General features: G+C 44.0%; 1 gene segment (V, D, J or C); it reads left to right on the top strand.

The window, feature by feature from the left end:
• Positions 1-2,331: 2,331 nt before the first annotated feature.
• Positions 2,332-2,934, top strand: LOC131424849 (immunoglobulin kappa variable 1-39-like). The segment is given in 2 exon segments: positions 2,332-2,462; positions 2,588-2,934. Coding segments are annotated over 2 exon segments (402 nt in total).
• The last annotated feature ends 11,965 nt before the right edge of the window (positions 2,935-14,899 follow it).

The raw sequence follows: 14,899 nt of genomic DNA, 5'->3' as shown, positions 1-14,899 counted from the left end.
ATTTTTATAATTTATAGTGGCTTTTCATATATTTATTGTATATTTTAATTTTTCTTCTGTGATTTGTGCATTCTTGATCATGACCCATTCTCTTTGATTTGTTTATTTTTATTATTGATTTGAGGTGCTCTTTGTGAACTATTGGTGCAGTCCTTTTTCTATATAATGAACTATGTCCTGTTAGGGCACTATTTGTGTTTATCTCCTTTTAGTGTATCTTAAAATGCTAAAATTTAACCTTTTAATATACTATATTATCTGTATTTTTAAATTTTTTTGTACTGAGGATTGAACCTTATGGATAACTACAGAGCAACATCTGCTGCCCTTTTTATTTTTTATTTTGAGACAGGGCTTTGCTAAATTGTAGAGGCTGATCTTGAACTTCTGATCCTCCTCCTCAGGCTTACATGTTGCTAGGTGACAGGTGTACATCACTGCAGTTGGCTTATTACCATATTTTTTCATTGACATTTTTAGTTGCAGGTGGACACAATATCTTTATTTTATTTTTATATGATGCTGAGAATCAAACCCAGTGTTCACGCATGCTAGGAAAGACCTCTACCACTGATCCACAACAACAGCATGTGTCATTGTAGTTTTAAAAAGTGGTTAAGCTGTTATTATCTACAGTTAACATAATATGCATTTACCTCATGCCATGGGTTAAAAAATATAAGTGAATAATATGTTGATTTAGTAATCATATCTTACATGCCAAAAGACACTTTATACATGTGTATGACACATGCTCCTTATCTTTCTAACCATCATGGACTCTGGCTCTGACAAGACTTTGAGACAGAAAGTTTTTTCACCTTCTTCTTGGTGTCAGTCCTCAGGACCATGGAGCATGTGCTGAGCTCAGCTGCCCTAAAGAGCCAGGCCCAGGACTGAGCTCCTCGTCTTGGACTCTCACCTTGGCTGGGGGCTCAGAGCTCCACTCAGCACCTAAAACTGTGGAGGGATTTCCCCCCTGGCTCCCCTGCCTGGCAGCTCATGCTCAGGGCTCTGCTTCTCCAGGCCCTCAGCCCCACTGCCCAGGAGAGCTGCTTCCTCCCAGCCCAGGGTCACAGCCCAGCCCTCAGGCACTTCCAGCCTGAGCTAGTCCTGTGGGAGCCCCTGTTCCAGCCTCTCCCAGTTAGTCAAGTGCCTGAGTCTGCTCTGCATGTAAATGCAGGGCCCCACTCCTACCATGGTAAACCGAGATGAACACCTGAAACCAGAGTCTGCAGTCATTGTCATCCTGAGGTCTGATTCACTGAGCACATGCTCTGTCCTGCTGTGTGTGGTAAGGACAGGAGAGCCTCTTCCAGTCCAGAACAGGAGCAGGGGTTAGAGGGCACCTGCCACTAGCTCAGAGATGAGACACAAGAGGGTAAAGGAACAGGCAGCTCTGGGCATAATATTGACCCTTGGGATGAGGGAATGTGGAGGGATTTGCTCTGTGTTACTCCCTGGAGTGGCTGGGGACACATGAAGCTTAGAGCCCCTGCAGGAGCCAGCAGCAGAGACACAGCTCCCAGCAGGCCCAGGCCATGTGCTCTCTCTGCTTTCTTGTGATATGGACTCCTCCAGGGCTCAGGCTGTGCTAAGGCAGCTGCTGGAGCTGGAGGAAGAAGCAGAGGATTGGGAAGTCATCAGGTTCATGCCTCTAGTCATCCCCCATACTGATGGGCCATGGGAATGTGATGAAGTGGCAGCAAAGGGGGCTGATATGGGGGTCCCCAAACTGAACCAGGACAACTGAGTCCCTGGTATGAAGACATCCAGGGGGATCTCCAAGGTCACATTCATCAAGAAAACTTGGTATTATCTTTGTGCTCCTACAGGACCTTGCCCAATATCAATGTATTTCTGCTCTAGAGCTGTTCCAAATGCTTTTGAATAAATCCAAGTTCTTCCAATGCATTTTTTTATTTAAAAAAATTATTCTCATCCACATAATTTCAAATGAAATCCAAGGTATCCTCCTACCAGGAACATGCAAGAGCATATTAATGGCCTGATGTTTTCCTCTGTAACACTTCACTACGTATTCTCTACAAGAAACTTCTACTAATCCTCATATTAGGTATGAAATACTTTGCTCAATCCAGACCTTAAGTCTTCTTCAACATATGACAGTTGTTCTGAAAATATCCTTAGTAACAAAATGTCACCAGACAGAAACAGACTCTCTAAAAGGCAAATTGGCTCTGCCCTGGTCTGACCTGGAACACATGAAGACACTTGGTCAGTGTTGAGGGACTGAGAGAAGCCAGCCCTGCAGCTGGGCTCATGCCTGCTCAGCCTGCCCAGCCCAGCTGATTTGCATGTGTCCACAGCACAGCCCACTGCCCTGAGGACTTCTTAAGAGGCTGCTCACACCCTGTGCAGGAGTCAGTCCCCTTCAGGACACAGCATGGCCATGAGGACCCCTACTCATATCCTGGGACTCCTGCTGCTCTGCATTACAGGTAAGGAGGGACAGTACTGGGGGTTTACTAATCACAGTGTGGTCAGTGCCCCCTGGATACTCAGGAAAGTCCTCTTGGAACATCACTACTTACAAGGATATTTCTTTTTATGTTTCCAATGGCAGGTGTCAGATGTGATATCATGATGACCCAGTCTCCATCATCCTTGCCTGTGTCTCGTGGAGACAGAGTCACCATCACCTGCAGAGCTAGTCAGGGCATTAGCAGTAGTTTACACTGGTATCAGCAGAAACCAGGACAACCTCCTAAGCTCCTCATCAGATATGCAAACACTTTGCAATCTGGAGTCCCCTCAAGGTTCAGTGGCAGTGGATCTGGGACAGATTTCACTCTCACCATCAGCAGCCTGGAGCCTGAAGATGTTGCCACTTATTACTGTCAACAGAGTAGTAGTTTGCCACACACAGTGATACAGGCCATGACAAAAACCTACCAAGGAGCAGAAGTGTGAGGCTGGGCTGCCCCAGCTGCTACTCCTGTTGCCGCCACCTGCTGAGGGCACTGGTCAGGGGCACCAGGGTCTGAGGGACCTTAGGGAGTTTGGTGAAAGGGCTCAGGGAGCTTCCTTCAACCCTCATTCTCTTTTATCCTCCTCAGCCCCAGAGGCACTAACTTGACAATGCATCTACTGATTGATTTGGGGACATGTCAGTTCACCTGATGGTGAGATTATGGTCTCAGTCACAGAATTCAACAGAGTTTTAAGAATGTAAGTGGATTTTCCCATAAATATTGGCTGAAGTGCTCATAATATCCAGGGTGTGATTGATGTAGAAAGAGAGGAGAAGCTGTCCCTCCCTCCACAATACCTGCAGGCTCAACCTGGTCCCAGGAAGATATTCAGTGGACTAAAGTGAGACTCAGCCACAACTGTGGACATGAGAGCTGTTCTCCATGTGATCCTCACCCCTGTCCTCCTGATATAGTCCAAGGGTTCTGCAGATGCTGAGGCAGGGAAAAGGGCCACTTCCTGTGACAGCAAAGTGCTGGAGACCTGGGTTTCACTGAAATGACAGGCATTGAACTTGCACACCTTCTATGGACAGCACCATGTCCTTGAATTAGCTCCTGCAGTTACCAGGGACAAAGCTCCATGGAAGCAGGAAACACATACAGTGGACATGGTACTGTTGTAATGGAAATTGGGGAAGGGAAGGGTCAATCGTTTGCCTGAGCCCACAGGACTATGAATGAGAGGGTGATACTACATAGGATGGAGAGCCCTGGGGTACAGGGTGGCCCTCATGACAAGCGCTTGCTCCTTATGGATTGTGTGGGGTGAGCAGTCAAGAAGGTTCCTGGTGAGTGGGAATCAGTGGCCAGGTCCCCCTGGGGGTGTGTTCATGATTTCAGCAATCATTGAAGGATACAGAAGAGGCTTTTGCTGGTTGTGTCCAGTAGCTGTTAACTGATGACTCCCTCATCTCCCCTGCATCCTGCACCTTGATAATTAAATTGATGACATCTCACAATTTCCATTAATCACACCCCACAGATCATGACTGGAAGAGGTCACAAAACATCTGCTTCAAACAAAGATTCACCCAATTGCTTGGCCTCCATGCAACATGACTCTATGGACCCTCCACTGCCTCCTAGAGCGTGTTGACTAGCAAAATATTGTGTGGCATCTGAACTTCAGATGCGGTGCTGGATCCCAATTCCTGGGTGGCTAACATCTCACTAGGAGTCATTTACAAATGTAACCACAGTCCTTCAGAGTGCAGGTCCTTCTACGGGTTCTTCTATGGACAGCACCATGTCCTTGAATTAGCTCCTGCAGTGAGATAATTCAAAAGTCACAGGTGATTTTTCTATCTAAACAAGCACAACAGTAGCAGAACGTGTTTCAAATGTGCAAGATAGTACACGGCACTTTAAAACCACCAGATGGACAGGAAAACCACAGGGTGCCTCTCCACACATGGTCACACAAGGGTGTCAGTGCACAGCAGGGATGGCAGACAGCCCCCAATGGTGTCCCTGGAAATCAGAGTTCAGAAGGACCCTGGGGTTGTAGCTGTCACCACTTCACCACCCCCTGTCACACTCAAACATTTGGGGAGTCATTTCATCTCCTATCACTGCCTGTTGTTCCAGTAGACTCTCTGTCTACAGGGCAATGAGCACCCAGGAAAGACTCAGAGTACTTAATGGTAATTGGTGAAAACCAACACTTCTAACACAGCTAGGGAGGAGCAGCAGCTATGTGGGTCTGAGCAGATGCCTCACTGCACTTGAGAGATGTAGTGAAGGACTAGGAAGGAGGACTAGGTCCCTGGAGTTTGGACTGTTCTGTCCCCTCCTACTCTGAGTTCACACTTGTCAATCCTCACTCCCCACATGGCTGTCATATGTGGGTCATAACCCTGTTCTCCTGCATGTCCTGGCCCTTGGCCTGCCTCTGACTCCACCCCTTGGATTCTCATGGGAGAGTCAAAGGTGGTGCCTGGTGATCTTTAGAGACCAAGAAGGAGAGCAGCATGTGTTCAGGGCTGAACGTGTGGCCGACAGGGTCCACTGTGAGCAGAGTCCCTGCATCATGTCAGCTGTGACCTGCTGAGGCACCCCTGTTTCTCCAGACAGAAAGTGGCCACCATCAGCTATGAATGGGTTTGTCCTGTGTCCATGCAGTCACTGAGCCAGCTGTTCTGTGACCTGTGGGGAAAACACAAGGGAGAAACTGCCCATGCCCAGGGGAAAACACAAGGGAGAAGCTGCCCATGCCCAGCTCTGGACCAAAAACTTCTGTCCTCTTGGGGCCCAGAACAAATGCCCATGTGTATTAACCTGCTTCCACCTGTAACCAGAGCCCCTCAGGTCACCCAGTGTCCTCAGCAATGGAAAGGTTAATGTTGACACAGAGGCACACAGGAGCAGGTCATGAACTCCATGATGCTCATGCTCAGTCCCTCTGAGTGGAGTAGCATCCATAGTCTAGGAAAGAGATGCCAACTTTTAATATCCAAGCTAACTGCTTCAAAACTCAATGTCCAATGGGTAGGGTGGCTCATGCCTATAAGCCCATCTACCTTAGAGACTAAGGGAGGAAGAGTCCAGGTTTAAGGCCACCCCAGGAAAATTATAGGAACACTCTATATAAATAAAATAAAAAGGCACACTCATACATTGCTGGTGGGACTGCAAATTGGTACAACCACTATGGAAAGTAGTATGGAGATTCCTCAGAATACTGGGAATGGAGCCACCATTTGACCCAAAAGTCTTTTGGTTTATACCCAAAAGACTTAAAATCAGCATGCTACAGTGATGCAGCTGCATCAATGTTTATAGCAGCTCAATTCAAAACAGCTAGCCTATGGAACCAACCTAGGTGTCCCTTAATAGATAAATGGAAAAATAAAATGTAGTATGTATACTCAATGGAATATTACTCAGCTTTAAAGAAGAGTAAAATTATGGCATTTGCCAGTAAATGGTTCGAGTTGGAGAATATCATGCTAAGTGAAATAAGCCAATTAAAAAAAAAAAAAAAAGGCTGAACGTTTTCTCTAATCTTCGTAGTTCAGGGCCAGAGCCTGCAGCTCTGGGGCAGCCCCTCCTTAGTTCAGCCTGGCTGAGCCCTTGCCCAGCCTCTCCCATCTACAGCTATGGGCCAGGCTACATGGGCAGTGACCACACAGATTCCATTTTACCCTGAGGTTCCACCTCCTTTAAGAAATGCTTCTCCCATGGGAACTCCAGTGTCTGTGCCCATCCACAGTGGCTGGCACAGCAGTTGCAACACAAAATAGCAATTCTTATACAATGTAAAGTTGTTTTGTCTGTGGTCCCCACGTTTACTGGGCCATGCGTCCTGTCAGAGAATGGTCGTCTAGATGTTGGTGACTGAGATCCAAACAGAGATGGGCAAGGCAATGCTGTTGACAACCTGTTTTGACAGATTACCAGGTCTTGGAGGAAACAAAGTGGGTGAATTAGGAACAATTCCCTTTTGGAAGTGGTATGGCCAGATATTAAAAAATGGTGAGAATTTATATTAAGTCCTTTCCAAATAAATGATCATCTAAAGGTCATTACTGACAAGGGATGGCCAATAACTAGCATGAACCAACAAAGATTCTACATAGTCATCTACTCACCCATTTAGGCTCATCAACCAATGTCAAGGAGGTCCCTCCCTGGACTCCTACAATATCAGTCTCTTTTCACCCAGTTCATGTGACCACTGGCACGTTAAGGCATCCAACTCACCAAGAGGGCTGGACACTGTTGACCCTCATTGTTCTATTCATGCGAGCAGTCTGACACCCAACATCCACCTGACCACAGTGGGCCTGGCAGACACTGGAAGGCTGGGAAGGTTCTAGTCTGTGCCTTTGGATTCAGTCCTGTGTCAGCCAGAAACATGTGGAGATGCCCAAGAGCTTTCATGGGTGCTATAATTCTTACAAAATACACCATTCAACAAGCAACTCATTTACAGAAAAATAATCAACCTAGTGCACTTGACCATGATATTATCATAAACGCAGGTGCAGTGGTGTTAACAGAAGAGAAACCCACACAAATCAAGCTATGCTGGCCCTGGGCCCCCAGGACCACTCCCCTGGTGTGGAGAAGGCTCAGAGGCACTGACCCTGTGTGGTTCTGTTTCTCTCAGACATCCGAATATTCACTCTCCAGAATCACGGGGTCATCCCCACCCTCTCTATTGTGCCCATGGAGCATCTTGAGATCTTCTGTCTGCTCACTTTGGTTTTCTAGTCAAAAGTTATTGACCCAGAGGTTTGTCATCATCATTCTTCCATTAAACTGAGTGAAATAATGAACACATGGTCATGATATCCCATAGGACAAGGCACTAATTGTGAAGAAAGCATTCCATTTTTGAGGCTAGGACTATAGATCCTGATGATCAATGGCTAATAGGAATCTATCTATACATTTTAAGAAAGTGAATGGAAAATGTGTCAATTCTGGAAGAGCTTCAGGAATGGTCCTCCTAATGACATTGCCACTAGTGACAGCTGGTAGGACAGTTGAGCAGGTGTCAGCATGTGGTCATGCTCAGCATTTTACACCACTCTCCCAGGGAAGCCTCATGTGGATACCTTTGACCAGATTCAGTCACAGGTTCTGAAGTAACAAGGGAGTGTTATGAATCCATCGATATATTTTTAAATAATGTGCCAAGTGTGAAAAAATTACAGAACTTAAAATAGATGCCACATTCCCAAAACTATGGGTGAGTTTAAGAATCTGTAAGGCAATACTTGCTCAAATGGAGAAAAATACTATTATTCTTAGGGCTGTGGCACTGAATGAGAAGGTGAATGGGAGGTGGTAAAGGTCAAGTCTTGTTCAGCACACAACCATGGCCCTTGTTGGCTGCAGTGGGCACACTGCTGGGGTTGGGCTTAACATAGACAATTAGATGGAATCTCTTCTCTTTCTCAGAGAGAATACCAAATGTCACAGACCCTGCCTGGCCCTCAAGTTTGTACTTTCCCACTGCAAGCCTCAAGGAAATGTGATCTCTCCTGCACTCTCCAGGAGCCCAGTGACTCAAGGGTCAGTGAAGCTCCTGTCCTAATGTGCTTATCTCACATCACACAATCCTAGTCCACCCAGTGGGGCAGGGGAAAGTTCCCACCAGGTGACCCTTCCCACAAGATCAACCTGGGGTGAGTCCAGAGAGCATTGTCACTCAGGAGGGACCATGTGGACAAGATGGATAAGAAGTTGACCAGGAGGCAAAGCTGAACTGGGAAGATAAACTGACATACAGGAGCCTAAGGCCATGTCCCAGACACACACAGAGAGATGGTCAGTGCAGAATCACAGGAGAGGAGGCCCTACAAGGACTTGGCATCTTATCACTTTTGCCACCCCAGAATTAGCAAATGCCCACAAGAGAAACCCAGCCTGCTATTGAGGACTCACCCGTGTCAATCAACCTCTCAGCTCAAGGCAACTCCCAAAGCCCAGTCAGGTCCTCTTCCCTAGGGAAGGCTCTCTGCCAGGGCCACACCAGAGTGCTGGGGACACTCAAGATGTTAAAGAGGAAACACAAAAATCAATGAACTTCAGCTCACCTAAAAGGTCCAATCTGTCTCAGGAGTTGTAGTTCTCCTTTTACTTTCTTCCAAGTGTGACAAGCTTGAGTATAAAGTGGTTATTTTATGGTTATTTTCTTCTGTCCTTAGTGCAGTGATTTTGATGGTCTGCTGAGGCCTGCTACATCCTAAGTGAAAGTGGAAGTTCATTTTGTAATCTGAATATAATGTATGGGTTCCAGCTTTGTTACTGAGTTTTAAACATCTAGATCTAGAGACAGCAAAACTTGTATCCTACATGGACAGAAATGGTGAAAATAAAGAGAAGCCTAAAAAAAATGATGATAGTTGAAGCCGAGCTCACATGACTGACAGGAAGGGGCTCCATATTGCAGGGTAGGGGCAGGGCCATGATGCTTCATTTCATCTGTTTCAAACTGTGTTCTACTAACTACAGTGATCCATGAACAAGTGTTTTAATATTTTATAACAGAAATTTTTAAAAAATTGAACTAAATGAACAAATTATCCTACTTAGGAAAATATACTGTGCTTAAGGTTTAGATTCCAACTTAATATATTCCATCAAGAATACAACTAAAATTAAAATAATTTGTTAGTGTAATGTAAAGAAAATATTGCATAGTAGTTAGAAAACTCAATCCTTCAAATTTAAAAGAATGGTCTCATTATTATTTTTTTTTAAATTTAAATCAATTTCACCAATGAATTGTTTTTTTAATTCATGACAAGGTTAGAGTAACACTATTTAAATAAGGATTTCTGGGAATTTTCTTCCCTATTGAAACATAAAAACCCCTGAGGGAAGAGGCAGGATAGAGAACAAAGGACTCAATTTCCTGATCCCTCCCGTGGCCCAGGAGGAATAGAGCAACACTTACCTTGTGACTTTCTACCTCCGCTGTGGGCTGCCTGGTGGACTGCTCTCTCTATCACATGACTCAGAACTCAGACAGGGACAAGTGCAGGGCTCAGGGCTCAGGTGAGGGAATTGTGGACAGCAGTGATGGGTGTCAGTGTGTGTGAGCAATGCATGAAGGAAAAGGGATCAGTAAATACACAGTGCAGCCAGGCCCTAAGGAAGCTTCCATAGGATCCTCTGTATAACCAGCTCATTTATAAACAGCCATGGATTCTAGGGAAATTGGGAGGGTAAGCACATACTCAGACACCTGCATTCCCAGGAAAGATCAAAGCCTTTGCCCAGGAAGTTACCAGTCCTCAGAGCAAGCCCTGATCATCAGTGAAGGGGTTCCACATTAGAATTCAAAGACTGGGGCAGGTGAATGTTTAATTCAAAGTCTGCAGTTCAACAGAGATGGCAAGGCACACAAAGGAGCAGATAAACATGAGCCATACAAAGAATAAAGAATCTTTAGAAACCACCCCAGAAGAAAAAGACATCAGAGTGACAGGAAATCACCTTTCCAATGTCTTCCTTACAGAGGCAACTTGGATACTGGGGATGCCACTGTACATCACTATTGCCACGGCATGGGGCAGACTGTGTGCCTGTTCATTAGCATCTTGTGAAAGAAGAAATTGTGCTGATGGTGCTTTTAGAACTGTGCTGTCTCACATGGAGCACACTAGCCACAGTGACTCTACAAACTTAGATTCAGTTAAATTTTACAATGAACATTTCCTTGGCACTTGGTTCTTTCTCATGCTTCATCTCATAGGCCATGTGTGACTAACAGCTGCCACAGGGGACAACTCAGATGCAGGTCTCTTCATCATGGCAGGAGATTCTGTTGGCCAGTGTTGGTCTAAAAGATTCACAATTTATTTCATGGTGCTGCAGCTCAAAACACAAACCTTCCCAGTCACTGGGTGGCCTCAGGTCCTTGCCAAGTTGGTGGCCTAGAATAGGCTCTGGATGGCTCCTGGGATGATGGGAATGGGGCTGCATGGACAGATCTAGACCAGGAGAACAGGATTCCAGCCACCTCTGACAGTATGCCCTGCAGCCCTCAGCTGCCTTTGTAAATCCACACCTGTGACATCTCACCTGGATCACAGTGTCCAGATGTGCCCTACTGTCCTAGACTATTTTCTTTAATGAATATGAAATTATCTGTTTGTCTTGTGCCCTCAAGTTGGTGTCTACATCAGAGGAGGGATCATTTTCTGTTCTCTACGGAATCCCTCTGGTGACTGATGGAATAGAATGAGCTCCATCAGGAAGACGAAGGGACTCCATGAAGCCTCCTTGGTATCATTTCTGATCCTGTAAAATGCAATAACAATCATCAACCAATAGGTGTCAGAACAGACCACAATTTGCAAAGGGAAGCTTGATCTTGGAAATGCTAGGTAAGTAATAGAGTGATACTGTCCTTTACCTACAGGGAGATCCCCAGGCTTGAATGAGGATGCTGGGTGGCCAGGAGCATGTGGAGGACCTGCCTGGGGCCTACGTTGATCCTCTGAGACTGAATGCCCAGCCCTGCCTTTGCACCCCTCCACCTAGTCACTAAGGCTACTTCTTTAGTATTAGTAAAACTGCCCCCATTCATATGTTGACACCTCACCTCACTGTTGGTGTGTTTGCTGAAGTGCTCTATAAGAAGGAATGGAGGTTAAACTAGGTCATCCAGGTGAGGCTGTTCCCACCTGAACCATGTCCTTCTGAATAGATGTCCAGGGAGCTCTCTGTCCAGGGAGCTCTCTCCATCCCTCTCAGGCCACAAGGAAAAGCCTGTGAGGACAGACAAGAAGGGAGCCCTAGGAAGAGAGACAAGGACAGAGGGGTCATCTGCTGCCCCTTGACTTTGGACCTTCAGTCTGTAGAACATTGAGAAGACACATCTTTACTATCTGAGCCACTGAGACCAGACAAATGTGTCTCCCTATGACAGTCCCTGAAAAGCGTCTGAGGCATGACAGGAAGGTGTGCCTTGTCCTTGACACCTCTCTCTCTCTCTCTCTTGTTCTCTGTCTCCCCTCTTTCTGGCTTCCTGAGGTGAGAAGCTCTGCCCTGCCACAGAAGCCCTGCTATGTTGTTCTGCCTGCACACATACCCCAGCCAAGGTGCCATGGTCTGGCATGAAACCTCTGAAACCAAGAATCAAGATCAGCCTTTTCCCCACAAGGTGCTGTGTGGAGGGGTGTTCTCACAGTGGTGGGAAGCTGATGAGCACACCTGCACCTTGTTAAAGGCAATTGTTCCTCCTAGGTGTGCAGGACAATCTGCTGCTCTCCATTTCTAATAATCTTAATGAGCCTGGTGCTGCCACCTACTGGCCTACTTTGAATTACAAGTCATTTGTCTTTTTTTTTTTTTCTCTTTTAATTTTTTTATTAGTTGCTCAAAACATTACAATGATCTTGACATATCATACATTTGATTCAAGTGGGGTATGAATTCTTATTTTTCCACGTGTACAGATTACAGGATCACATTGGTTATACAGCCACGTTTATACATACAGCCATACTACAGCCATACTAGTGTCTGTTGTATTCTGCTACCCTTGCTATCCCCCCTCCTCTCCCCTCTCCTCCTATCACCTTTCTCTACCCAATCTACTGTGACACACTTCTCTCTCTTTTTTTCTTCCCCCTCACACCATCTTATATGTAACTTTGCATAACAATGAGGGTCTTCTTCCATCTTCCATGCAATTCCCCTTCTCTCTCCCATTCCCTTGCACCTCTCATCCCTATTTAATGGTAATCTTCTTATCATGCTCTTCCTCGCTGCTCTGGTTTGAGTTGTCCCCCTTATATAAAATAAGACATTTGGCATTTGTTTTTTAGGGATTGGCTAGTTTCACTTAGCATAATTTGCTCTAATGCCATCCATTTCCCTGCAAATGTCATGATTTTGTTATTTTTTAGTGCTGAGTAATATTCCATTGTGTATAAATGCCACAGTTTTTTAATCCATTCATCTATTGAAGGGCATCTGGGTTGTCCACACTCTAGCTATTGTGAATTGTGCTGCTATGAACATTGATGTAGCTGTGTCCCTATAGTATGCTCTTTTTAGTTCTTTTGGGTATAATCCAAGAAGGGGAATAGCTGGGTACAATGGTGGTTCGATTCCCAGCTTTCCAAGGAATCTCCATACTGCTTTCCAAATTGGCTACACCAATTTGTAGTCCCACTAGCAATGTACCAGTGAACCCTTTTTCCCACATTCTCTCCAGCACTTGTTATTATTTGACTTTAAAATGGCTGCCATTCTTACTGGAGTGAGATAGTATCTTACAGTGGTTTTAATTTGCATTTCTCTGATTGCTAGAGATGGTGAGCATTTTTTTTCTGTATTTGTTGATTGATTGTATATCCTCCTCTAAGAAGTGTCTGTTCAGATCCTTGGCTCATTTGTTGATTAGGTTATTTATTTTCTTGTTGCTTAATTTTTGGAGTTCTTTGTATACTCTGGAGATTAGAACTCTATCTGAAGTGTGAGGGGTAAATATTTGTTCCCAGGATGTAGGCTCCCTATTTACCTCTCTTATTGTTTCTCTTGCTGAGAAAAAAACTTTTTAGTTTGAATACATCCCATTTGTTGATTCTTGATTTTAACTCTTGTACTATAGGTGTCCTTTTAAGGAATTTGGAGCCCAACCCCACGAGATGGAGATTAGGGTCAACTTTTTCTTCTATTAGGTGCAGAGTTTCTGGTTTGATTCCTAGCTCCTTGATCCTTTTTGAGTTAACTTTTGTGCAAGGTGAGAGAAAGGGATTCAATTTCATTTTGTTGCATATGGATTTCCAGTACTCCAGCACCATTTGTTGAAGATGCTATCATTCCTCCATTGCATGCTTTTAGCATCTTTGTGTATTATAAAGTAGTTGTAATTTTGTGGATTGGTCTCTGTGTCCTCTATACTGTACCATTGGTCTACCCACCTGTTTTGGTACCAGTACCATGCTGTTTTTGTTACTATTGCTCTGTAGTATGGTTTAAAATCTGGTATCACTATACTGCCAGTTTCACTCTTCCTGCTTAGAATTGATTTTGCTATTCTGGGTCTTTTATTTTACCAGGTGAATTTCATGATTGCTTTTTCTATTTTTGCGAGGAATGCCATTGGGATTTTGATTGGCATTGCATTAAACCTATAGAGTACTTTAGATAATATGGCCATTTTAATGATATTAGTTCTGCCTATCCATGAACAAGGTATATCTTTCCATCTTCTAAGGTCTTCTATTTCTCTCTTTAGGGTTCTGTAGTTTTTGTTGTATAGTTCTTTCACCTCTTTTGTTAGGTTTATTACAAAGTATTTTAATTTTTTTTAGGATATTGTGAATGAGGTGGATGTTCCCATTTCCATTTCAGAGGATATGTCACTGATATACAGGACGCCGTTGATTTATGTGTGTTGATTTTATATCCTGCCACTTTGCTGAATTCGTTTACTAGTTCTAGAAGTTTCTTGGTAGAACTTTTTGGGTCTGCTAGGTATAGGATCATGTCATATGCAAATAGTGCTTATTTAAGTTCTTTTCCTATCTTTATGCCTTTAATTTATTTCTTCTGTCTAATTGCTCTGGCCAGTGTTTCGAGAAGTATGTTGAACAGAAGTGGTGATTGAGGACATCCCTGTATTTTTCCAGATTTTAGAGGGAATGCCTTCAAATTTTCTCCATTTAGAATGATGCTAGCCTGAGGCTTATCATAGATAGCTTTTACAATGTTGAAGTAAGTTCCTGTTATCCCTAGTTTTTCTAGTGTTTTGAACATAAAGGGATGCTGTACTTTGTCAAATGTTTTTCTGCATCTATCGAGATGATCATATGGTTCTTATCTTTAAGTCTATTGATGTGGTGAATAACATTTATTGTTTTCCGTATATTGAACCAGCCTTGCATCCCAGGGATGAATCCTACTTGATCATGATGCACGATCTTTTTGATATGTTTTTGTATCCGATTTGCCAGAAGTTATTGAGGATTTTTGCATCTATATTCACTAGAGATATTGGCCTTTAGTTTTCCTTTTTGGAAGTGTCTTTGTCTGGTTTAGGAATCAGTGTGATGTTGGCCTCGTAGAATGAATTTGGAAGTGCTCCCTCTTTTTCTATTTCCTGAAATAGCTTGAAAAGTATTGGTATTAGTTCTTCTTTAAAGATTTTTGTAAAACTCTGCTATGTACCCATCTAGTCCTGGGCTTTTCTTGGTTGGTAGTCTTTTGATGGCTTCTTCTATTTCCTCAATTGATATTGGTCTGTTTAAGTTGTGTATATCCTCCTGACTCAATCTGGGCAAATCTTATGACTTAAGAAATTTACCGATGCCTTCACTATCTTCTTTTTTATTGAAGCATATGGTTTCAAAATAATTTCTAATTGTCTTCTGTATTTCTGTAGTGTCTGTTGTGATATTACCTTTTTCATCTGTATGCTAGTAATTTGAGTT

The sequence above is a fragment of the Marmota monax genome, unplaced genomic scaffold, assembly GCF_021218885.2.
Source record: "Marmota monax isolate L192 unplaced genomic scaffold, Marmota_monax_Labrador192_F-V1.1 WCK01_AAM20220418_F8-fsc00330, whole genome shotgun sequence".
Classification (NCBI taxonomy): Eukaryota; Metazoa; Chordata; class Mammalia; order Rodentia; family Sciuridae; genus Marmota; species Marmota monax.
Note: the sequence above shows the minus strand (reverse complement) of the source record. Positions and strands in the feature narration are given on the sequence as shown.